Source organism: Podarcis tiliguerta, assembly GCF_965153285.1.
Source record: "Podarcis tiliguerta genome assembly, chromosome: 5".
NCBI classification, from domain to species: Eukaryota; Metazoa; Chordata; class Lepidosauria; order Squamata; family Lacertidae; genus Podarcis; species Podarcis tiliguerta.
The window spans coordinates 35,466,228-35,492,552 of record NC_139538.1 but is presented as its reverse complement, the minus strand read 5'-3'; the positions used below and the strand labels follow the sequence as shown (position 1 = coordinate 35,492,552).

Sequence of the window (26,325 nt, the reverse complement as noted above, 5' to 3'; positions counted from 1 at the left end):
CAACTCCCAAACCAATTAAAAGCGAATCAACAACAGCAATTCCCTGATGGAATATAAGAGGAAAAATATATTTATTACAGTGGGTCTTCTTATGTTCTTAGGGGTGGAGAATATGTGGCCCTCCAATATGCTTCAGCCGGAGCCACCGGAGCTGGTAGATTTGAATAATGGACATTGTGACCAGCAGCCTGTAGGTTCCCTACCCCTGCCCTAAAGGAATCAGTAATCATAGCCAACAGGATGAATTAGCTTGTGAGAGTTACTTTTATTTATTTATTTGCACTAGTGACACCAAGGAGTTAAAAAGCCATACAAAGAGAAGCTTGAACACACTTTGTTGTGATGTTAAGGAGAAAAGAAACAGTTGGACAGATCCCCAAGTTAAGGCAAGAAAGAATGGTGCTTCCAATGCTACTCATTCATTACAAGGAGCTGCTTTTCATCACATTAGACATCATGATGGTGGAAGTTGCAGACCTTAAGGAGTTCTGTAACATAAAAACAGAAAGAAGAGAAGAGAAATAAAAAGGAAAGTTTAAGATCAGCACACCAAAACAGACAAACTCTGCCAATGTTTCGTAATGCCCTAGAAACCATTTTACTCTCATGGAAATTTGTCTAAGAAGAAGAGTAGAAGAGTTTGGATTTGATATCCCGCTTTATCACTACCCGAAGGAGTCTCAAAGCGGCTAACATTCTCCTTTCCCTTCCTCCCCCACGACAAACACTCTGTGAGGTGAGTGGGGCTGAGAGACTTCAGAGAAGCGTGACTAGCCCAAGGTCACCCAGCAGCTGCATGTGGAGGAGCGGAGCCGCAAACCCAGTTCCCCAGATTACAAATCTACCGCCCTTAACCACTACACCACACTGGCTCTAAGACTTAGGAGCTAAAGCCTTGGGTAATATCACATCTTGAATATGGGTATGGACTCTCTCAAAGGTCTGTTTTGTGCAGACTAATGAAGGAGAGGGAGCATGAACAGTGTAGCTAGCTAATAACATTATATTTCATTCAGTTTTCCTATCCAGAACATTGGGAATAGGATGATTGCATAACTTCTATAGGACTGAAAAAATGACATCACCATTTTGTGGCTTGACAGTAGTCAATGTAGCTTAGGCCTGCGGTTTCTGTGTAGCACATTAGCAGCAACAAATTCAATTCCTACAAATCCCTACCTCAAATAGCTTTCTTATTCTTTTGAAAACTCAACAAGATGAAAGAATGCACTAATCATCTCTGAACTTGAAAAAGGTGAGTTGCATTGGCTCAGTGAGGAAAACAGCATGTCCAGAGCTCTTAATGGTGTTTCTCTGTAGCAGGGACTAGAAACCCATGGTCCCCCAGATGTATGTCATGCTCTGAAAGGCCTTTTCAGCACATATGTGTGTGTGTGTGTGCGCGCACACACACATACCTGTACAAACGTTCTCCATTTTAGCCAATACTCAATTCCTCCTTTGCCACAACTTTGCTAACCATTCAATTCACTTTCTATATACGATATAGTTTATAGATGATCCTATCAGGAAAATCCAGACTGCTTTATTTTTAGATCTTAGTCACCTAACATTTTTTTTTTTAAAAAAAAGGGTGGAGATATCTAAATAGTTTTGAGAATGATCCAAACATTGTAACTCATCACCTCTTATAGTAAATCTGCTTTGCAAAATTGTTATAGAATATAGTGGAGCACACATGTTTAAAAATTCACAACAAAAGTGCACAAGCCAAAAGTGTGGGGGGGGGAGGGACAACAACTTATAGTTTATGAAACTGCCTTTTGAAAAGGTCATGTAGCATTGGTTCTTACTGATATTTACTTTTTGCCACTCACTTAAAATGCCCTTTAAACTAGACTCCCCCAACCTGGTATCATCCAGATGGTTTGGACTGCAGCTCTCAAGTGTCCCAGCCGGCATGACTGATGGTCAGAAATGATAGGAGCTATAGTCCAAACCTTCTAGAGGGCACCAAATCAGGGAAGGCTGCTTTAAAAAAAAAGATGCAGAACAGAGGCGTGAAACCTGTGGTCCCTCAGATGTTGCTGGACCATAGCTCCCAGCATCCCTGACCATTGATCATGTTGGTGGAACTGATGGGATTTGTATTCCAACAACATCTGGAAAGCCTTGATGAGGAAAAATATAATGCTTCCTCTTCGACTATAAGAGAGTACTGTCTAGACTACAACTGAAATCCAGTTTTTGCCTGAAGCTGACTGGTGTCATTCATCCCAGTGTATAATTGATACCTGAAGGTGAGAATTTCTTGAATCCACGAACAGCAGTCAGATATTGCTCGCCAAGATAAGCAGCGACGGTCTTTTCTTTTGTGCTAACTAAGCACTGAGTGCCATCTTTGAACAAGCTATCTTTGGTTTCAGATTGGAACATTTGGAAATCCCCATTTCTTGATCCACTGTTTCCAAAAAGAGCCTGTAATTAAGGAAGAAAAGCAGGATTCAGTTAGCTGTCGTGTTAAAGTTTTGGTCACCCACTTTTTGGTAAAAGGTTGTGGTGATCACATGCCATCCAAATGGTGCATCAAACGTTTCACAGTTGTTCTCTTCCTACTGAGCGCTCCTTAATGATTAAACTGTTCCTTGATTGCTTTTGGGTGTCATTTGTACAAAGGATTTTGTCCAACTGTGGCTACCTATGCAGAAGTGGTGTGATTTATTTACATACTATTTTCAAAAGCTATCACAAGCCAACAGTAAGAGCTGTTCGACAGTGGAATTTGCTGCCAAGGAGTGTGGTGGAGTCTTCTTCTTTGGAGGTCTTTAAGCAGAGGCTTGACAACCATATGTCAGAAGTGCTCTGATGGTGTTTCCTGCTTGGCAGGGGGTTGGACTTGATGGCCCTTGTGGTCTCTTCCAACTCTATGATGCTATGATTCTATGATTCTAGATTTATTGTGAATTGTGATCTGGGAAGTCCCCTTTTAAAAAAAATATATCACCTGTTGGTCAAGTAACACACGACGGACAGCCTCTGCTTTCCCAGGTGCTGCAACTACTCCATGAGTAGGAACTGTGGCCAGACCACATCTTACATAGTCTCCAACTGGACAGCGATCGCCATTAGGTCTCAGAAGTTCAAAATCGGTAGCCGTTTTGCTCCCCACCCAAGCAGGTTTGTTTTCTCCTGGGAGGAAAAAAGAATGTTAAAGATTATAAAGCTTTTATTGTTCTATTCAGGGATCTGTCAAGTGAGCACTCACCAGGTGACCCTGTCCCAGATGTTACATACCCCACCAACACCTACAGGTGGATGCAAACGGCTACACAGGGGAAGAAGGCTTTATATATTTTGGTATCTGCATGTAGTATTGGAACTTGCTTCTTTAAGAGGAATGGTTTAGCAGTGGCGCAGCCTAAGGGGATATATTTTTATGTAACTTCCATGAGAATTGTGACAAGTGAAAGCAACTGAGTTTACTTGCTCCTTTCCCTCCTTTTCTTTACAGCTTGTAAAAGCAGAGTTTAGTTTATTGTATGCAAAGAAATTTTGTAAAAAGAAGGAGTAGGAGGAGGAGAGCATCCAACAGCTGTCATTGCCCTTGGCTGTTGCAATATGCAGGATTCCTTGTAACTGGGAGCTCTGATCGTGCAGGGTCCCCAGTCTCATGCGAGCCACCACATAATACAACAGTATGTGCAAAGCTTCCCTCTGCAGGCAATCATGTAAATTCACAGCTGTCAATCATGCAAAGGTGGCAGACCATGAGTTGTCAGGGGCTGAGCCAACAAGAACAGCCACACTCTCTCTTTTGTGGAGTGCTTGGGTGGAGGACAATGACTGAATAGGGAGGGTATGGGTATGGAACTTCCAGTCCAAAGACCAAATGCGCCTCTCCCAACAACCTCTGTCTAGCCCTTGGGACTATTTACAGGCCATACCCTTCTCTGCACCATCAAGTGCTTTTGCCTGGCTAGAACATAACCTACTGTACACTTTGGCTTTGCCTTCTGTTAGGTCTGGCATTACCCACCACTGGCATTACCACTCTGGAAGTGGTTGGCAATCTGATAAAAAAAAAGATGTTTCCATCTAGCAGTAAGGATTCACAATCATAGTGAACTTTGGCTCAGCATAATATTACATATAAATTTAACATCCAAATGAGGACTTTGTTCCTTTCAATTTGAACACAGTTTAGCCATCAGGGGCCAAATTAAATTGCTTCAGATTTCACATTTCCATGAGCCAGCAGTTAGCCATCCTCAGTGTAACTCATGCAGAATTTACCCTTCTTTTCAATGGACTTGCTAATTGACTTGCTGTTTAGATGCTATTCTGCTTGGACCCCTCTTGTGAGCAGGGGACGTTTATGGGCATGTAGTGATGGGGGAAATAGACAACCATTTCTCTATAAAACCTGTGGCCACTTTGTGAAATTTGTGTTAGGTTAATCCACAGGAGTAGGGCTCCTTGTGCATCCTGCTTAGACCTGGCATGAACCTTCCACATACCTTCTGTGTTCTCCTGGACTGTGGTGTGTTTAACAAAGGCTACATCTCCTGCCTCAATCAAACACCTAGAAAATACAATTAAAAGAAAAATGTTGGTGTGGCATTTGTCAATTCCTTCAAACCAGACTGCTGAAATGAATTTGAATATTTCCAGTTATGTTCAAATGGATTCAGAATTTGCAGTGACAAGTGAAAGGCGCAATTAATCACAGATGATAATTTGATGAGATGCTGTGAACTGAAAAGAGTTGTGGCCAATTCAGTGTAATGTTGAAATCACAGCAATGTGCTGGCAACCAGATTTTTTTTGCTATTTACCTGGATGTATATTTAATAGCCATGTTAAAAGTACAGATTAATATGTTTTACTTGAAGTGGGAGAAATGTTATTTGTGCTTATTTGTTCCACCCACTAGGTGGAGCAGTGATTTCATTTGAGACAGAAGTCAAAACATCTTAGTTTGAAACTTGCTTTCAATATCCAGGTTTTGACATGGAATATGTGAGCTTGTTGTTTGCAATTCAGTACCCACAAAGTGATTGCTTCTAGGCTCCACATACCTGAGATAAAGGGGGGGATCCTAAGCAGAACTTTGCCCTGCCAATTTTAAAATTAATACTAACAAGGCTTATATCCTGCATAGGATTTTGAATCCTGGGAATTCATGAAAATGTTCTTTAAAAACAACAACAGCAATAATAAGCAGTGCTTTTTTTCTGGGTGGACACAGGGGGACGCATACCCCTAAACATTTTGTGAATCTTTGTACTTTTGTCCATTTACTGTATTTATTTTCCCTGATTTGAACTATAAAATGGTGATTTTCTTGAGTCTAAATGAGAGTCCCCCTAAACATTTTTATAGGGGGGGGAAGCACTAATAATAATAATAATAATAATAATAATAATAATAATAATAAGTAACAGGAGGAGGAAACTGGGCCTGAGGCGGCATCTGATGGACTAATAGAGACAAAATACTGAATGGCTCGTTGCTGCAGTTGTTTAAGATTTCTCTTTGAAAATCTCATGGGTACATTCCTCTATCATCTCCTGAATAAGAATTTGTTTTTAATATCCAAGTTACCTACCGGAAAGCACCACTGTAGCCGTAGTATATCTCGTTGCTGTTAGCTTTGCACTTGTGTTTGTCAGCGAGTGCCCCTCCAGTGCCAGTGCCCTTGCACAGCTTGCAGAGTGGACTGCTAGGTGGTGATCCTGGAGCACAGCCTTCACTGAAGAATGTACCTGACAGGAGAACATGGAATAGTCACTTGGAATTCTTCTGTATCTGTTCTTGTAAGATGGCCACATATCATATTTGCAGTGAAATATTTGCACACAAAAAAGGATTGCTATTTGGAATGCCCAATAGAATAGAGGGAAGCGGATTCCCCCCACCATCTTCTTAAAATTTCAGTCTTGTTGGCTGGCAGGCTAGCTATCTTATTTTGAAAGTATCCCACCCATCCCAAAAATATTTTGGTTGCATCCAAATGTAGTCATTTAGAGTAGATTGACTGAAATCAAGGTAGGACCTAAGTCAACCATGATTTCAATGAGTCAGCTCTAGAAATGACCGTCATGATCCAACATATCCCCCCCCCCCCCCATGTGATGGTTTATCAGCCATCTGGATTACCACCATAGACTAACGAAACATTGCCAGCCAATCCAAGGGTATTCTCCAAAAGGCAGTGCCATACATTTGTACTCAGCCATTCTTAAGCAGGCGACTGGAATGGCAGATTCTCAGCACTCCATCCTGGCCAGATATCACAAGGTGCACACCCGCACATTTCAGCAACGTGGTAAATGTTGGGAAACATTTTTCATTAAATAGCATTATAGCAGTGTTGCGCTTACAGTGCTGTATTTTACTGCAACTTAAACAAAATAGGCAGGAAAGTGCTGGGCTGGGCAGAACAATGCAAAGCACTGGCTAACTGTGCTGCAGGAAATAGTGAGGTTGGAGCGAGTGGAAGTGTCTATCTCCTAGTCCTTCCCAGCTCCTCCAACCTTGCTGGTTGGGGTGTTCTGCCATGTAAAGCCCTGCCCTTTTAAAAGGACAACAGCAGCGCCAAACAGTGGCATGCAGTGAATTTTTTCGTAGGGGAACAGTTAGGGCCAGAAGTGTGAGCTTGCAAAGGTTATGGGGTGGGGGTGATGTCACACATGTGAGCATCGCACCTCCCTCCTGAAGCCGGGCAGAAGCTTCCCAGGCTTTGGAAAGGAGGCACCAGGTTTCTGACACATAATGTATAGGGTGAGGTGGCTTGTTTACATATTTAAACAGGTTGTATACCACTTAACCACATTTGGCTCCGAAGGGGAGTCATGTGCAAAGCAGTTAAATAAGTGAACATGAGGTCACTCACTAATATTGAAGTTTCCAATGTTCTCCTGGTAAAGCAAGCCCATGGGGATGTTATAGCCAGCAGTCCTATCAACACCAGTATGGCAGGATTTCTTTCCTCTCAATGTCTTCCAGTTGATTCCAGTATCAGTTTTCTTGACAACAGCAACAGCAGTGTAGCCCTTTACTGGAGACAGGAAAGGAAAAGGGGGAGAAAAATCTCAAATAAGACCTCAAATCAAATGAGACCCTAATTAATGGAGGGAGGGAGCCAAGTTGGCCCATGAAAGCTTGTAATTCTCTCACATGCTGAATGAATGAGTGGGTAGGGTTTTGACTACCTCTCTATTGTTGTGTCCTTATTTGGAAAATAGGCATAAGTCAAAAGGATGCTTTGCTCATAGATCAGTTTGAAAACTGGGTTCTCTGTCCTGGCTCCCACTTTCAGATGAAAAACCCAGACTCTCGGCTCAGGAAATCCTGAAAGTTTTATTAAATAAATCAGCTGCATCGCTGCTTCACTCAGGGTTCAGGTTACAAGGCTCAATGGGTACACTGGCAGAGTCCAGGATGCATGACCAGACGTGATTAAATGACAAGAAGGAGAATTGTGTAAGCTCACTGTTACGTCCTGAGTTTTGAGCTCCTTGGGAGAGAGGTGGGTTATAAATGTAATAAAAAAAGGAGCTAAAACGTTGTCCCAACACAATTGACGCACCCCTCCTGCTCTACTTATGAAGGAGCAGAGTGTGCTCCATCACTAATGAGGTTCCTGTCCCAAGTGAGAAGACTGAGCAGAGAATGGCTCTGCTCTGCTCATGCCTGCATTGATAGCAATGTGTCTTCAGCAACAATGTGGTCCAACCTTCTGACTGTCCCTCTACCACCAGCCTGGCCAGGTCCGCTCAGCCACCAGGGGAAACTCTTTCCCAAGAGACAGGGGTAGGGGTGGGCCTGGTTTGGCTGGCTTCTCAGGAGGCGAGGTGGCACCTGCCTCTGTTGGCTCCCCCTCCCCTTCTGAGCTATCTGACCATCAGGGGGCAGGACCCTCATCCTTGACACTGCTTGAGCTGTCTCTACATAAGGTAAAAAAAAGGTAAAGGTAAAGGACCCCTGGACCTGGTCCAGTCAATGGTAACTATGGGGTGCGGCGCTCATCTCACTTCAAGCCAAGAGAGCTTTCCGGGTCATGTGGCCAGCATGACTAAACCGCTTCTGGCACAACACTGTGATGAGTGCCAGAGTGCACAGAAACACCATTAACCTTCTGGCCACAGCAGTACCTATTTATCTACTTGTACTGGTATGCTTGCAAACTGCTAGGTTGGCAGAAGCTGGGACACAGCAACAGGAGCTCACTCCATTGCACAGATTCAAACCGCCGACCTTCCAATCGGCACTGTCTCTACCTACACCCTTCATGGATTTGAAAGAGTTTTAAAGCTGGCAAATACATTTATATAAATACTCTTGGTGGCCAGGGTGAGAACTTCAATACATAACACCCCTCCCCACTGAGATAAGGCATTAGTTACAATCATAGGGGTTCCATTACATACAGCAATACCCTTATTGGTTTCAGTAAGGCACATAAGCATATTAATTGACCCTATTCACCATACAGCTTTACATGTTCAGTTCTGTTCCAGCTTACAAATAAAGAGCTGCTTTGGAGAAATCGCTGTGTTGTCTGCTATGTCTACCCACTTTTTAACAAATATGAATGAATATATAATTATATTTATATAAATACAGCTTGAAATGGAAGTATAATATTAGACCCTCTCCCTCTGTCTCTCTCTCTCAAACAAACATTGCACAGAAAGTTTTATCCATGTTTTTAGGTGTTGGGTTGTTGTTTTTTGAATCACATGTTTTCTGCCCTGGGTTCTTTTGAGAGGAAGGGTAAGATATAGATTTAACAAATGAACAAAAGCTTTAAATCCTAGGTTTACTCTCCATGGCTGTATGTCCCAGAGTTACCCACCTGTTGCCTCTGTTTCTGGATGGGCACATGCGGCAGGGTCAGCTACAAAGAGAATGAGAAAGAGGTTCTGGACACAATATTCCAAGACAAAGAGTTGTATCCAAAGCAGCACTAATGAAGTCATTCTGCCAGCACAAGGATTTCTGCTTCCCCCTGTCCTCCCCCCTTTAAACCTTTGGGGCAAATCTGAGGAGGATGCAGGGTGCATGTCTGGTGGTGAGTGGGGGGAAGAAAATGAGGGGGAGTTCTGTTGTGCAAACAGAAATCCTGATGGGACACGCTAATTGAATACCGCCCCAAACCCACCCAGTTTTTGCAATGCCATAACAGCAATGGGAGTAAAGCCATTTGTGGTCACAGACCTGAGGGACAAACACCAGATGCTTCCTGAGAACTTATAATAAAAGTGAATCACATGCAGAGCATTGCTTGGCACACCTTCACAGTGATGTGCTCTCATCTGAAGTGACAATATTCCCCATAAAGGTAAAGGGACCCCTGACCATTAGGTCCAGTCGTGACCAACTCTGGGGTTGCAGCGCTCATCTCACTTTATTGGCCGAGGGAGCCGGCGTACAGCTTCCAGGTCATGTGGCCAGCATGACTGAGCTGCTTCAGGCGAACCAGAGCAGCGCACGTAAACGCCGTTTACCTTCCCGCTGGAGCAGTACCTATTTATCTACTTGCACTTTGACATGCTTTCGAACTGCTAGGTTGGCAGGAGCAGGGACCAAGCAATGGGAGCTCACCCCGTCGTGGGGATTCAAACCGCCGACCTTCTGATTGGCAAGCCCTAGGCTCTGTAGTTTAACCCACAGCGCCACCCATGTCCCTATGCTTGCCCATAGGTAGGTATAATAAACACAATGCAAAATTGGTATAAAACCTTGAGCCTGTGGGTCAAAATCCCCATTGGGCCCCTTGCAGAACTGCAATGAAGGTGTATCAGAAGTTATTTCCAGATGTGTGCTTGTGATAGTGTGGGCTGTATTGAGTCAAACTGTCATTTTCCATACTTACAGTAAACTTCAGCCATCACTGGCACCAAACCGCACATCCCGGCAGTGTAGACAAACCCTCCGTCCAAGCTTATGGCATCAGCCTCATCTTTCTGCAAAGAACATCAGATATGCTAATAGCAAACACATTCTCCACATGTGAAATGTTTTATATAGCCAAGACAACATCATCCATGCATGAAAGGGGGCATCGGAAAACATGCATTGGGTTTGAAGCAAATTTGTTCCTCAGGGGCATTATTCAGTCATTGCTATTTATTGCAATGTACCTGCTTTCTTTGGAGAGGGATTATGAAGGTGTGCTTTTATTGCGCAAAGAGCACTTACAGTGGTACCTCAGAAGTCGAACAGAATCCATTCCGGAAGTCCGTTTAACTTTCAAAACATTCGGAAACTAAGGCGCAGCTTCTGATTGGCTGCAGTTAGTTCCTGCAGCCAATCAGAAGCTGCAGAATTCACATCCGACATTCAGGTTCCAAAGAATGTTCGAAATCTGGAACGATCACTGCCAGTTTTCGATTGTTCGGGAGCCAAAACATTCGACTCCCAAAGCGTTTGAAAACCAAGGTATGACTGTACGGGTATCTACTCAAATGTGTAAGAGATCCATCTACAAATGTAACAATCTGGACATAACCAGTATTAGAGAAAATCCTCTTCTTTTTGTTATGCTTACACTTTCCCAGTCAAATGGTTAAGCCTGTAAAAGGCTTAAGCCATGAAACAGTAGCCCTGGATGTAGTTATGCATGTGCCATGAAAGCCTTCCTCAACCTGATACTTTCCATATATTTTGGACTACCAGCTATGCTGGCTGGAGATACTGGTAGCTATAGTCTAAAACATCTAGAGATCACCAGATTGGCTGACCTTTCTAAAATTCAACCTCCATGTTGCATAATAGGAAGCATGTTTAAAATCTTGTAATTCGAATTCAAATTTTGCAGCTTGACATTAATCTCTCAGCCTTCCAGGCACTGAGCCTGGAAGCTGGAACATAAATACACATTGTGAAATTAACACTATATAAAACTTCTTTGGCTGCAGCCTTGCTCACAGGTTAGTGAGCTCTGACTAGAAAGAATGGGGAAGACTCAGAAGCTAGTTTCCTCCAAATGTTTCAATGTGTCTGAGCACAGAATGCACATGGTTGGTATTGTCCACACCGACATTTAAAGTACTCTCACAGCCCTTTAGGAAGGGGAAGGCGGTATATGACACTTGAGCTCCTTGGGAGCAGAGGTGGGGAAATAGAATAGTGCAGTACCCAATAAGATGCCCTCCAGATGCTAGACTACAACCTCCATCAGTCCCAGACAGGATGGCAAATGGGAAGAGATCATGGGAATTGTAGTCCAACAACACCCAGAGCTTACTATATTGGATATCCCTGAGATTCACAGGTCAAAGATAAGATAGTGTTCTGAGTGGGCAGGGGTCATTCTGCATGATTCCCTGAGTCCCTTCCGATTCATCTGTCGAGGTAGAATGTGTAAGAGCAATCTTGCCAAACTGGTTCCTTTGTTAAGGTAATGACTTTGGCTGGTGAGTTAAGTACAATGATCAGCATAACCAAAGAGGTTTCCCTGTGCTATAGAACAGGGGTCAGCAACCTAAGGCCCATGGGCCACAAGCGGCCCAGCTCCCGAGCTGCCCCCAAACCGAGCCACCCACTCAGTGAGTCCCCGTGCACTGCACTAAACTGGCACAGCATGGGGACTCACTTCTGTGGTGCCGGAAATTGTGTCTGCACAGACGCCGGAAATGGTGGGGGTGCACACTCACGCATGCACACGATCCAACCCACACGCTGGAGTGAACTGGCCCAGGTGAGGTAAACCTTGCCAACCCCTGCTATAGAACAAATGGGTGGGACTTCCTGCTTCATATGAAGATATTTTAATTTATGAGAGATTTTTCTTATCTATCTCATTTATATTTAACTGCCTGTGGCCTTTTAGACATGGGTGGGATGTTTTTAATGCATTTCTCTTTCCTCTTGGCTTTAATGTCTCTATGTGGGGTTTATTGTATGTCCGTTCATTTGGCTGTAAGTCGCTTGTAAAGCAACTAACAAATTATTGTAAAGCAACTAACAAATTTAATAAATAATTTTTAGAAAACTACAGTTCCCGATATTCTTGGGGCATGTGGGGAAACATGCTTTAAATGCATGATGTGTACACAGCCTCAGAAGCAAAACCACACTGGATGGAAGCAATGAAACCCAAGTGAGGACTCACAGTGGCAAGGTACAAGGGAAAGGGGTGTGCCGCTCGAAGCACTTACTAAGATCTTGATGATGCAGTCATCAGGAGTTTCTGCCACAGCACACTCTATGGAGCCTCCGCTCACTCCACTCCATGAGTCACACTTTGTTTGTTCAGCCTTGCCCACTGCGCACCACCTGATCCTCCCTTCGGTATCAGGGGAAGGTCTGTCTAAAGGATCAGAAAGGAGAAACTCAATTAACCAGGAGTTCTGATGCCTCATCTTGCTGCAAATTAAGTGCTGGTAGAGGGAAGTGCTGGTGACTTCATCAAGGGGCTCTGGACAGCTGCCCCAAAGTCCAACCCTAACTGGCACCAGTGCTGTTACATGTGCCGGAGTGTAGAGAATACCAGCAGAGATACCTCTTACCACTTCTACCTACTGTGGGGACCTGAACCTCCAGTGACAGAGCTGGATCCAGGAACACCCCCCCCCCCAAATGCATTTGATCCCATCCAGGACAGGCAATGTCTCAACTTAACAGATCTGAGAACCACTCACCCACAGAGCCTTTGTCTTGTCAGGATTCAGACTCAGTTTATTCAGTGGCGTAGCGTGGGGGGGTGCAGGGGGGGCTGGCCGCACCGGGCGCAACCTCTGGGGGTTAGGGTTAGGGGGCGCAAATCCACGGGTTAGGGGGCGCAAATCCACGGGTTAGGGGGTGCAAATCCACGGGTTAGCGGGTGCAAATTACTTGCCTTGCCCCGGGTGCTGACAACCCACGCTACGCCACTGAGTTTATTAAGCTAATCTAACCTGCCACTGCATCCAGACACCAGTCTGGAGCCTTCTCAGCCATTCCCAGTTCCAGATGATACAGAGAAATAGAGTTGGGTACCACCAGTGTACTGATGGTCCATGGCAGCTGATCTCCTGCATACCTTTTCTGATGGCCCGAATAGCACCACAGTACTGGGAGCCCAGGTAGAGTTGAGAATCCATTAACTCAGGTACACGAAGAAGATTGACAGCAGAATCCTTGAATAGAAGGTCTTTGGTAGGACCTTCAGGAGAACCAAAAAGTTTGCATCCAGACTGTGGGTTCTGGGAAGCCAGCTCCTAAGATAGCATAATAAATATTCATTGAAGAGTGAGAAAAGGTAAGAAGAAAACATGAAGTCAGATGGAGTGCATAGAAGAGTTTTGAAAACTCATGGTATATGCTTCACTACTGCCAACCTAGCCAAAAGCAGGTCAATTCCATCTCTCTCCATCCCTTTTATTTTCCAGTGGACACCTTCAACATTCCATTGGTTCACCTGCCCTCAACTTAACTGCTAGACTTGTATAGTCTAGCTGACTTCCACTTCCTTTTTGGGGGTCTAATGAAGAAACAACGAAGAAATGCAGAACTGTAATGTTGTTGTTGTTGTTGTTGTTGTTGTTGTTGTTGTTGTTGTTGTTGTTGTTTTATTTTTACCCCACCCCATATTTTTACCCCAGCCACTCTGGGTGGCTCCCAACAGAGGCCTAAAAGCAGAACAAAACTTCAAACATTAAAAAACTTCCCTAAAAAGGGCTGCCTTCAGATGTCTTCTAAAAGTCAGATAGTTATTTCCTTTACATCTGATGGGAGGGCATTCCACAGGGTGGGCGCCACTACCAAGAAGGCCCGGTTCTTTGTAACCTCACTTCTCGCAGTGAAGGAACCACCAGAAGGCCCTCAGCGCTGGATCTCGGTGTCCAGGCTGAATGATGGGGATGGAGAAGCTCCTTCAGGTATATTGGGCCAAGGCCATTTAGGGCTTTAAAGGTCAGCACCAACACTTTGAATTGTGCTTGGAAACATACTGGGAGCCAACGTAGGTCTATAAGGACTGGTGTTATATGGTCTCGGCAGCCACTCCCAGTCACCAGTCTAGCTGCCGCATTCTGGATTAGTTGTAGTTTCCGGGTCATATTCAAAGGTAGCCCCATGGAGGGCATTGCAGTAATCCGAGCGGGAGATAACTAGAGCACGCACCACTCTGGCAAGACAGTCTGCGGGCAGGTAGGGTCTCAGCCTGCATACCAGATGGAGCTGGTAAACAGCTGCCTTGGACACAGAATTGACCTGCACCTCCATGGACAGCTGTGAGTCCAAAATGACTCCCAGGCTGCACACCTGGTCTTTCAGGAGCACAGTTACCCCGTTCAGGAGGAGGGTGTCCTCCACACCTGGTTGCCCCCTGTCCCCCCAAAACAGTACTTCTGTCTTGTCAGGATTCAACCTCAATCTGTTAGCCGCCATCCATCCTCCAACCGCCTCCAGGCACTCACACAAGACCTTCACCTCCTTCACTGGTTCTGATTTGATAGACAGGTAGAGCTGGGTATCCGAATACTGATGAACACCCAGCCCAAACCGCCTGATGATCTCTCCCAGCGGCTTCATATAGATGTTAAAAAACATGGAGGAGAGGACGGAATCCTGAGGCACCCCACAAGTGACGGTCTGAACACACATCCCCCAACACCACTTTCTGGACATGACCCAGGAGGAAGCAGCAGAACCACTGTATAACAGTGCCCCTAGCTACCAGCTCCTCTAGACAGTCCAGAAGGATGTCATAGTTGATGGTATCAAAGGCCGCTGAGAGATCCAGCAGAACTAGGAAACAGCTTTCATCTTTGGCCCTAGCCCGTTGGAGATCATCAACCAGCGCGACCAAGGCAGTTTCAGTTCCATGGTGAGGCCTGAATCCCGACTGGAAGGGATTCAAATGGTCCGCATCCTCCAGACGTGTCTAGAGTTGTTCAGCAACCACCTGCTCAATCACCTTGCCCAAGAATTGAAAATTTGAGACTGGGTGATAGTTGGCCATATTGGCCAGATCCAAAGATGTTCTTTTAAGAAGCGGTTTAATAACCGCCTCCTTCAGCGGGTCTGGGAAAGCTCCCTCACAGAGGGAAGCATTCACCACCCCACAGAGCCCATCACCCAGCCCTTCCCGGCTCGCTTTTATTAGCCAGGATGGGCAAGGATCAAGGGGACAGGTGGTGGGTTTCACTCATCCAAGCAGCCTGTCCACATCCTCGCAGGTAACAGATTGGAATTGATCCCATGCAACTTGACTAGACAGGACTCTAGCACTTTCCCGCCTCAGCCCTGCTCCCACATTAGAGTCTACCTCTTTCCGAATCTGAGCGACTTTATCTGCAAAAAAACTTCATTTTGGCATCCTTACCAGGCCCCGATGGTGCAGGTGGTTCTGTTAAATTGTGAACCACCTGAAAGAGTCTCATACTGCTGTTTTCTGCAGATGCAACAGAGGCAGTAAAGAAAGTCCTCTTCGCTGACGCTATTGCCACTTGGTAGGCTCGACATTGAGCTCCAAACTATGTCTGGTCTGATTCAGAATGTGTTTTCCGCCACCTGCACTCTAGCTTCTCAGTGATTGTTTTATCACCCTCAGCTCCAGGGGAAACTACGGGGCTGTCCAGTCTCCATGCAATCAGAGAGGGCGCTTCAGAGCCAGACAGTCGATAGCCCTGGTTAACTCCGCATTCCAGCGGGCCACCAGGGGATCAGCTGAAAGGCCATCAACATGGGATAAAATATTCCCTACCACTCTCTGAAAACCATTTGGATACATTAAGTGGTGGGGGCAGACCATCCGAATAGATCCTACCTGCCTGCAGAGGGGAAGGGTCGCAGAAAAGTCCAGTTGCACCAGGAAGTGATCCGACCATGGCACTTCTTTTGTTTCGCTTTTATTGTCAGATCACCCACATCCATCGAGGTAAACATCAGCTCTAAGGCATGTCCATGACTATGAGTTGGGCCAAACTTATTCAGGGACAGCCCCATGGAGGCCATGCTTTCCACAAAGTCCTGAGTGGCCCCTTGTAAGGTCATGTCAGCATGGATGTTAAAGTCCCCTAGGACAACCAAACTAGGTGTCTCCAGGAGCACAACCACCATGACCTGAAGCAGCTGGGCCAGGGACAAGTTGCTCTATATACTTTGGATTTCTGGGACCTCAACATTTCATAAGTCCTAAAGCAGGCTTGTTTGTGTATGTTTCCATTATTATGGGTTGTAGTCAACTAAGTCCAACCCACTGCAATTAATGAACTAAAGTTAGTCCTGTCCATTCATTTCAGTGGGTCTATAGAGAGTAGGAGTAGCATTCAATATCACTCTATATGTGTGTGTTACTTAATTTACAAACTTGCATGCTTGGAAGTCCCCCATAGGTATTACAAATCTTATGTGCAGTTGTTTTAACTGTGTGTTGCTGTTTTTAAGCGGCCACTATATTGTAAATTGCTTTGGGATACGTCATTGAAAACAATTTATGAAATACATACACACATACATACATACATACATACATACCATTGCTTTGGAGAGGACCGTCCAGATCTCATCTGCCCGACTGTCGGTACTCCGTGCTACCACAGCATGAGCAGGGACTCTAGCCAGAGAACACTCCTTATACTTTTCAATAGGCTTCTTACTGCCATCATCACAGAGCAGCTCATACTGGTTCCTTTCTTCCGGACTGAGGGCTATGAAAAATGATAGCAAGATTTAAAGCCAGGTATGTAAGATAGGTTCCACCCTGAAATGCTAGAATACCAAAGCTGAGAAATGAGAAGCCCATAGACTCATAGCATGGTAGAGATGGAAGGGACCACAAGGGCCATCAAATCCAACCCCCTGCAATGCAGGAATCTTTTGCTCAACGTGAGGCTTGAACCCACAAATCTGAGATTAAGAGTTTTGTGATGTCTAATAATGAAAAACAATGAAGGTGAAACTCCACAATTACATGATACTGATTCCACCTGTATATACTGAGAGTCCATCCAGGTTTACAGTGGTTACAATTTCCTGCAGGAAAGCATTGTAGTTCAACGGTGGAGTACATGTTTTGCAGGCAAAAGGTTTCAGGTTCAATCTCCAGTATTTCTGGGTAAGGCTGGGGCAGAATCCTTCCTGAAACTCTGGACAGCTACCGGCAGTCAGTGTAGACAACACTGAAACAGTAGTTTGGCTAAGCATAAGGCAGATCTTTCAATGTTCCTTCCAAGGAATGCTCAAGTGGTTACTGTACTATATAGGGTGTTTGATCTTAGGATATAATAAATGAAGTCACCCAGGTGCTGGAACAGCATGACCTTTTCACAAATGAAGTTGTGTATTTTTTGGCACTTGCTACACTGTGGAAAAAGCTGAACCATACAGGTTTCTGCACATATTGTCAGCCTTCATAAAACCAACTCAGTCCATGGAACTCAACACAAACTGACTCAAAGATGTGAATTCTGTCTGCACAGAGGGTTGAGCTCTACTAGGAACTTTGGGGCAGTAGTGTGGTGCCTTCCAGGTTTTGTGGACCACAGTCCCCAGCATCCCTGACCTTCAGGCAGTGATGGCAGGGGCCTGATGGGAGCTGGAGTCTAACAACTGTCCTTACCTAGTACAGTTGCGTCTTTCACAAAGGCCACATCTCCAGCTCCATCTTTCAGACATCTAGAAGAACAAGCAGAGGAAGAAATATTAGAACAACTGAATTTTTGGGTCCTTACACCAACCTTCTGCGTGTTCAAAGAACCAGAAAGGAATTACAGATCCTGAGCATACAAACTACTATTCTTTATTTTCTTCAGCGCCAGCAGAACACAGAAGTCATACAGTCCATAACTAAAGAACTTAAAAATCATAATACACAGATAAAACATGGGTGGTCTCAGGAATGACCAAGCACAGGAAATCGGTTCCGCTTCTGAGTGGGACCGGGTTGCGCTTGGGCCACCACCCGCCTCAGTGTAGCGCGGGGTAGTGTTCTGCGTCACACTGAGGGTGACCCGGCCACGCCATTTGCCAGGCAGCCAATCAGGGTACTGTGGGGGTGTGGCCGGTGCTAATTTAAACTCTGGAAGCTCCTCTTTCAGCCTCACACCACGGATCTCTTGCCCTCCCACCCTCTTTTAGGTAGGGTCGCTGGCCTTGCTATGGACTTCGGTTGGTCGTCGTTGAGGGGCCTGGTAGGACTTTTTCCACTTGACAGATTGGCACCAGCCACTTGGTTTTCGCCTACCTCGTAGCAATCATCACAACTTTGTAAGGTTTGGTGGTTAGGCATAGCAATGTGGGGAGCAATTTGGTGGAATAGCAATGTGGGGAGGAGGAGAGGTGCAGCCATCACCTGCCCCTCCATGCATAAGGGTATTCTATTAAAGGAATCTGGTGGTGTGGATCTTGTCCGAAGCCTGTGGAGGGGCTAGGGCCATGCCACGACCCCAGCAGGAACCTGGGGGGGGGGGCTCGAGTCGATCCTCATTGGCAGGGCTCCCCCTACTGGTGGTTTACCCTTCCAGACTTCCTGCAAGGCGGGCAGGAGTCAGATAGTCTGTTGATGCCAATGCCTATGCCAATACCGCTCACATTCTGTAACCAATAAAGTTGTGGCCTAAATTTTGCCCATTAACCTAAATTCTGTGTCCTTGTCTTTATTCTCCTAGGGGTGGATTGGGGGTCTTGAAGTGCAAATGAGTAGTAAGAGTGTGGAAGAATAGGTAAGGTGAGACTTTGATAGTTCCAGAAAAACTTTCTTCTGGAAAGGAAAGACTTATCGTGAGGGAATAGAGAGGAAATCAGACATTGCAAGTTGAGTGTTCCAAAACAGAAATCATAGCAAAAACTCATAATATAAACAACAAAGAGTCAGGTAGTACTTTAAAGACTAACAAATGTATTATGATTTAAGCTTTTGTGGGCTTTATGATCTGGAATTGTAGTCATCAAAAGCTTATGTCACAATGAGTCTGCAGTTCTTAGGGTGCCACAAGTTTTTTTATCATGTTTTCCGCAGCTGATTGAAATGGCTACCTCACTGGAAATTGACAATAAAAATTCATTTTTCCACAACCTGATGGTAGAACTTTACATTGCCATGTAGAGATATTTAACCAGTTTCTTGCTACCCACAGTAACCAGAATATACAAGACTTTGAGGATATTTTAATGCTTGCCACATACTTGTGTGCCACAGAAACTACTGGGAGACTTCCACACACTCAGTTGTTTGTGCATTTATTATGCAAAAATAAATAATCTCCATCTCTTTCTGTACTTCTGCAATGATTTGCAGATGCATCCACACACAGAAGAGCAATGTTGCTATTGTGATGGCAGTAAAGTATAAATGTCACATGTTCTGAAAATGTTACTGACATCTGTTGGATATAATTTCCTGTCCATGTTTGCACCATTATGTGAAACTTTGTTTTCCTTCATTATTAAAAAATGTCTTTACTTATGTGGAAAATGGCAGCTAAGCTAGCCCACCCGCAGCTATGTCTAGCTGTTTCGGAAACATTCTGGTTTGTTTTTCACTGTTAGGAGAGTGGATTGTTTTTATTCCTTTGTTCCACCTCTCCTGCACTGGAGTGTACATCTGGCTAAAGTTTTGTTTTTAACCCTAAAAGACATGTTGACGAGGTTTTGATTTTTGTCAAGATCATGGCTAGGGGAGAAAGTGTTAAAATTCAAATCCCCATGTACTTCAGTCCTGAAGCACACTCCCTCCTCCATGGGCCTAGCAAGAAAGAAGAAGAAGAAGAAGAAGAAGAAGAAGAAGAAGAAGAAGAAGAAGAAGAAGAAGAAGAAGAAGAAGAAGAAGAAGAAGAAACAGCAGCCCTGGCATAATTGCTAACTACCATTTAAAACTGAGAGTTTCCAAGAAGCTGAAGGCATCACCTGTGTATAGGCAGCCTCTCATCTAATGCAGGGTAGAGAATCCACTGCACAATAGAAGCATGTCTAGCTATACTTGTATGTTTCTAAATAAACCAAATATTACAAAAACACCCCTTCTCTGCCAAAAGAAGGTAGTGATGCTCTTATTATCTCTTGTTGTTCAAGGAAATGGGGAATGTACCATCAGTCCTTTGATTGTCCAGAAAGGCTCTCAGGTTGCATGTTTCCAGTGTTAGGTTCAAAAATTGTGTTCGGCATTTCAGAACAAACCCCTCTTTTTCCTATTTTGGTTATAAAGCACCTGAATTTCCTAGGGCTATGACACCCCCCACACACACACACAAAAAGAAACCAAATGGAAAATGTATATTACTTACTGGAAAGCCCCTGAATATCCAGCGTAGGGGTCGTTCCGGCTGCATTTTTCATCACCTTTTCCAGCACAAAGGCGGCACAGATTTGGCTCATTTTTGCAACCTGGGACACAGGAGGCTGAGAAAAACTTGGCTACAGCTGTAAAAGAAGACCACACAGGCAAAGCATTGGCAGGTCCCTTCTTCTAAATAGCATTCACCTATTAGTTTGTATCAGGGATGGGTCAGCCACACAAACGTCTCAGTCATGGCCTTAGAATGCCAATTATTGTCAAGGACAGCACTCGCCTCTTGGTAGAAAGCAGGTGGAACACAAAGTCCAAGGAGTCTCTGTGACAAGGGTGATGAACCTTGGGCCTTCCAGATGCTGCTAAACTCCCATCATCCCTGACCATTGACCATGCTTGCTTGGGCTGAGGGAAGTTGTAGTTCAGCCACATCTGGAGGGCTAAGGTTCTCCAACCCTGTTCTGTGATTTCCCAGAAAACAAATCTCAGACCATATGCTGTTTCAGCAACTGCAGAGGCATACAACTTGTGATAGACATCCCATAAGCTTCTGCAATGTTATATCGGCAAGGTAGGGCTGGGGAAACCTCTTTCAGCCCAAGGACCACATTCAGTCTCAGCTTGCCTTCTGGGGGCCATTTGCCAAAACAAAAGGTGGGTGTGGCCTAAACAAAACAGGAGTTGGCCTCCTCCATCCTCTCTTATGCACGCACACACACACAAATTCACACAAGCACACACATACTCAGGATACCAGGACACACTTCTCAGATCATGCTCTGCAAACACTTGGGTAAATAAAATGTGTTGCGTTAACCCTGGATTTTATACCTGGTACCTATGAAGAGTGGCTATATGTAAAACATGTGCTGAGTCACCATTCGACTTTAGTAAAGGGCAGAATGCCAAAATTCCCAGAGGGTGTACACCAGGGATGGGGAACCTGAGGCCTGGTTGCTGAATGCGGCCCTCTCTATCAGGACACTCCTCAAGCCGCCACCACCATGACCAGCCCTGCTCTGCACCCTGTGAGTGCTTTTCCTTGGCTAGAATGTGTCTCTGAACTATGATAACACCTCTTGTTTCTCTGAATGGAGGATGGAAAGAAATCTCTGACTTCTGTGTGGCTGGAAAGTAATCTATTCAACAAAGGTCAGGTGAACCTTCCTGCCCATTCTCGCTCCATCCCCATCAATCTTGTGGCTTTCATCACTCTGCTTCTTACCTTTTTCTATAGGTTCTGTTTCTGCTCCAGCCCATTCTATAAGACCAAGATTCAACAACCGCCCCACTGGCATAACCCAGCCTGCAGATCTGCCCAAGCCAGTGTGGCAAGATTTCTTCCCTCGGAGATCACCAAGTGCCTGAATGGTATTTTTCTTCACAACGGCCACAGCGTAGTAACTGGTAACAGATTCTCCTGGCAGGGAGAAAGAGAGAGGGCATATTGTGACCTGTGCGGCAATGAAGAATAATAGAATTGTAGAGTTTGAAGAATAATAGAATTGTAGAGTTGGAATTGTAGAGCAATGCAGGAATCGCAACAAAAGCATCCATGACAGGTGACCATCCAACCTCTGCTGACAAACCTCCAAAGAAGGAGAGTCCACAACCCTCCCAAGGGTGTCCGTTCCACTGTTGAACAGCTCTTACTGTCAGGAAGGTTCTTCCTGAAGAACTTTACTACTTCTTCCCTAGTCTGGAGACCTTCTCCTAATGACTCTTGTCTACTAAGTTTAAGAACAGCTCACTAGAGTATATTATTACAGGATATGGCTTGCAAATTCAGCAAAACTGCATACAAAAATCTGTATGTTAGGAGAAATGCACTCAAGAAGCTTGATGAACTTTCATGAGGACTTTAAAAAAATCTAATCTGATGCAGAAATCTGGAGAGCTGAATTTAATAATGGAAGAGCTGAATTTAAGAAACTGGAAGAAACCCAAACTGACAGATTCTTCCACTCCTAGCACTAGAGAGTCAGTGTGGTGTAGTGGTTAGAGTGATGGAACAAGATCTGGGAGAGTCCACCAAAAACCAAGGGAGTCAGTTCCACTGTTGAACAGCTCTTACTGTCAGAAAGATCTTCCTGGTGTTTAGTCAGATTCTCCTTTCTTGTAACTTGAAGCCACTGGCTCCAGGCCTACACTCCATGGGCATGTAAGGCCTGCTCCAGAAGCAGTCTCAGATGAACCTGATGGGTCTCTAACCTCTAACTCAGAGGACTCCATTGCAGTAGGCCCAGGAAGATCTGGGGCTTCTCCACTCCTCTGGCAGTGGGCTTTAAGCAGGCTGGGCTTTAAGCAAAGCAGCATATTGCAGCAACACCTGAACACTGATCCTAGCTTGGGCCTTGCCACAAAACAGAGCACAACAGAATTCTCAAAATCAGCCCTGTTGAAATTTACCTCCTGTACTTGTGCCATAAACTTCAGATACAACCGGCTTCAAGTTATTCGGGGCCAAGCCTGCATCATAAATGAGACCACCATCCAGGCTGACAGCATCTGCCTCGGAGGCCTGAAAACACATAAGAGTAGACAAATGGGAAGAAGAAAACACAATTGGGAAGGAGAAGTGACAGGAATGAAAGGAGCTAGAAAGATTATTGTACCGCTCAGTGACGGATGAACCCCAAAATTAACTGAGCTCTCTTCTCTTTTTTCATAGTGCCAGAGTCAGAAAGGAGGTATAGAGTGATCTTAAACTGATAATTTAGCCCATGGGATCAAGAAGGGACTTCCTTTAGTGTTCTAGTTGCCTGGGATTTTGCTTTAGGTTGCCGCCAGGACAATACTTTGTTTTAACCTGTTTGGATCTATGGCCCCATAATAAAGTGATTGGGTGATTACTGTTTTAACCACTAAAAGCTTTTTCTGGCAAATAACCCATACTGGAGTCTGAAAAGGCAGTATACAAGCAAAGACTGTTTTACCATTGATTCCTCCCAGGTTTCATGACCCCAGGAATTCTGCCAGCCACTTCTGTGATCAGTCAGAACTTTCCAACGTCTGTCCCTAGTCAACCCAGTTCTGCCTCGTGGGCCGCTCCTAGCTCCTGCTTCTGACCCTAACCAGGGCACTAGGATCTTTGAAACAAACCATTTTCTGCAGAGTTGACAGACCCACCAGCAAAAGTTTGGTTTGCCTTGCACACCGAATTCAGGGAAGTCCCCCAGTGTTTGGGTCCAGCTTCAACTAATCACTTACCGCAATGGCACTGATGCAGTCATGGGGACTGCTCTTCTTCACACAGCTGAATTGTGGGAAAGATGAAGGTTGCTGGGAGGTACTTAAGCATTCCTGCAGTCTTTGACACTTGTTCTGCTCAGCCGTTGATGTTGTACACCATCTTACCCCGGACGTTGCAAAACACAATGCTGTGAAGAAAATGAAGGAGGGGAAGTGTTGTGATATCATGGGCCATGAACGATGATAACGCTGCTTTGTCTGAAGTCCACCTCCCCAGATGTATGGGATTTCCCCCCCCCCCATCTGTGCAATTGTCTAATACTAGGATCAGGGTAGGAAGATTTGCTCACCAGTTTTGTGTTAGTCCAATCTTCCCCAACCAGATGTTTTACACTGCAGCATTCATCAGGCCCAGCCAACATGGCCACTGGTCGGGGATGATGGGAGCTGTAGCTCATATCATCTGTTAGGGACCACGTTGTGGAAGGCTGTATTAAGCTAACCTTGACTATCAAGGCAGAATCCTGAAGATCTGGAACTGCTCCAAGATGCCTACATAAGGTACACATCCTTGAATTGTTGTTTCCTTATTGTCCATGTAAATGAGATTTTCTCAAAGCTGCATGCTTTTCAGTGCATCTCTACAGATTCTGTCCATCAGAACTCTGTTGCTTGACCTACACACAAGAGCCTCAATCCAGGTCTTGCACTGCATCACACTGAGCAGTCGCATACTGGCCCCAAGACAAAGACTCAGCTGTTTAGAGGAATGCAACACTTTTCGCGTAGTCTGATGTTGCAGTACTTAAGGGCAATGAATTATTTCAGTCCATGGTAGCTGAGATTTTTATTCAGCCTGTGATGAATGCCAGCTGTGCTGTCACAAGTCAAGCCAGAGCTATCACATTCTTTATCAAAAGAGTCTGGAGAGATTGCTTTCACACTCTCAGCCACACATGTTCAAGCAGCTATAAGCTGCGTATGTGATAAAAGGGAACCACACGGGGTGAAGGCATCCTCCTTTGCTTGACCCTGTGCTAATTTAAGTTTGTTGGTTAACTTTTCTAGTAAGGTGGTTTCGCACGCAGCCATCCCAAGACATGTTCGTGCTTCAGGAATAAAATCCTGCTACCACCAAAACCTGGACACATATTAAACACCAGGGGAAGATTCCCTTATGTACTGAAAGTAATGTGCTAGGGAGAGAGGTTCATTGGGAGCACATAATGGGAGGTGAATGGGTAAAGAACACATCCATTCATCCATCGCTTCCTCCCAACACCAGACGCATTAATTGCACTCATGCAATTAACACAGCCCTATTCATTGTAGCTTAATTCCAGTTGATTTGAGTCTAGCCCTAATTAGAAGAAGGGCAATAGCTCAGTGGTAGGACACTTGCTCTGCACACAAGGCACCCCATGTTCAATCCCCGAGAATCCTGGGAAAGAATTCTGGGAGCAGTGGTCTCTTAAGGGTGCTGGGTATTGCAGCTTTGTGAATAAGAAACCGCAGCTCCCAGGATTCTTTGTGGTGAAGATGTGTGTTGGATGTGCTTTAGATGCAATGGTGTGGTTACGAAACCATGGATTACATGCAAACATGGGGCTCCCATGTTTGGGGAGATTTGCAGGAGGGAATCAGCTGCCAGGAGGAGGGTGTTAAACCCTTTCCCTGACCACATCTCCCTCAAGCTGTTTCTACATCTATCTTTCTGCAGCTGGAAAACAGTTGGGAAGAAATACAGTGGGGGAAGGGAGAAGCACAAGAGGATTTAACCACCATACCGTCCTCCCCAAACCTCCCCAACAAATGCCCTTTATCCTACATACACTTTGCAAATGTGGGTTTCTGAACCATTTCACAGAGGACTATACAATTCTGCCTCCCTATCCTGGTCAAAGCACATCACCATTGTGGGATTAATAATGGTACTGGTGCCCTTTCCAGAAGGTAGAGTTGCATACCTCAAATATTATTCCTTAAACCCTATCTTGCTGTTCACTGTACCTAACACAAGCTTACATAACTATATATTTATAGTTAAGCACTGTTTCAGTCTCTAAGAAAGATATTCTGGTTGACGGTTCACTGTGTACACACTATACATTGAAATTCCATGGCTTCCCCCTCACCCAAGATCGTGGGGAATGTAGTTTACCTTTAATCAGTGCTATTTTTCATAGAAAAAGAGGTGCCATAACTCACCATGAACTTACCTTGTTTCCTTATAATGATAGTGGTGCCTACCTGAGAGGTGCCAGAACTGAGTTCTGATGAGTTCCAGCTGAAAAAAGCCCTGCCTTTCACACAGCTATAATCCCCAGCACCCTTAACAAACGCCAATTCCCAGGACTCTTTGGGGGAAGCCATGCACTTTCAATCTATGGTGAGAGGGCATGACAGAAGATAGCAGAAGCATTCAGCTCAGCAGGGCTCTTGGGCTGAGACCTCAACAAAAGGCAGGAACTGCTGCAAACCAGTGAGGCTTTCTGCCATCCCAAACTAGGACTTTGCTGTTTTCCATAAGGAAAATATTTGAAAGGCTTGCAACCCTATTTCTTAAAAGGCAAGGAATGGCAGAAATTAAAGCGGCATGATTTTTAAAGGATTGCCATTGTCTGAGCACAGGCTCTAATTCCAGCTTGCAGCCTTGAAGTGCCTTTGACTTGTCCCTTTCTGCAAGCCTGCATCCACTTACCCAGAAGCCCAGTGAAGAGCGCAGCTTGGAGAGCAAGCTTCATGTTGCCTTCTTCCTGGAGGCTTTGAGAGAGGTGTTGCAGAGGTGTCTATCACAGACTGCTCCCACGGCGTCTGTGAGGCTTTTGACTCAGCAGCCTTGCCTTTTTATAGAGAGAGTGGACTCTGCAGTGTTAGCAGAAGCAGTGACCCAACTGTGTTTGTCTGTCCTTGTTTCCCAATAGCTCCTGCTCCTCCCTCCTCCCTCCATT

General features: G+C 45.0%; 1 protein-coding gene across 1 annotated transcript; it reads right to left on the bottom strand.

Moving 5' to 3' along the window:
• Positions 1 to 245: 245 nt before the first annotated feature.
• TF (transferrin) lies at positions 246 to 26,325 on the bottom strand. The gene is made up of 17 exons (XM_083443270.1): positions 26,076 to 26,325; positions 23,393 to 23,562; positions 22,592 to 22,703; positions 21,408 to 21,602; positions 20,178 to 20,313; positions 17,516 to 17,571; positions 16,432 to 16,604; positions 12,992 to 13,169; positions 12,129 to 12,280; positions 9,842 to 9,932; positions 8,822 to 8,863; positions 6,857 to 7,021; positions 5,570 to 5,726; positions 4,479 to 4,543; positions 2,966 to 3,150; positions 2,256 to 2,439; positions 246 to 488 (listed from the first exon to the last, which is right to left on the bottom strand). Exons 1-17 carry the CDS (start codon positions 26,116 to 26,118, stop codon positions 448 to 450), a joined length of 2,145 nt encoding a protein of 714 aa, XP_083299396.1. The 5' UTR covers positions 26,119 to 26,325; the 3' UTR covers positions 246 to 447.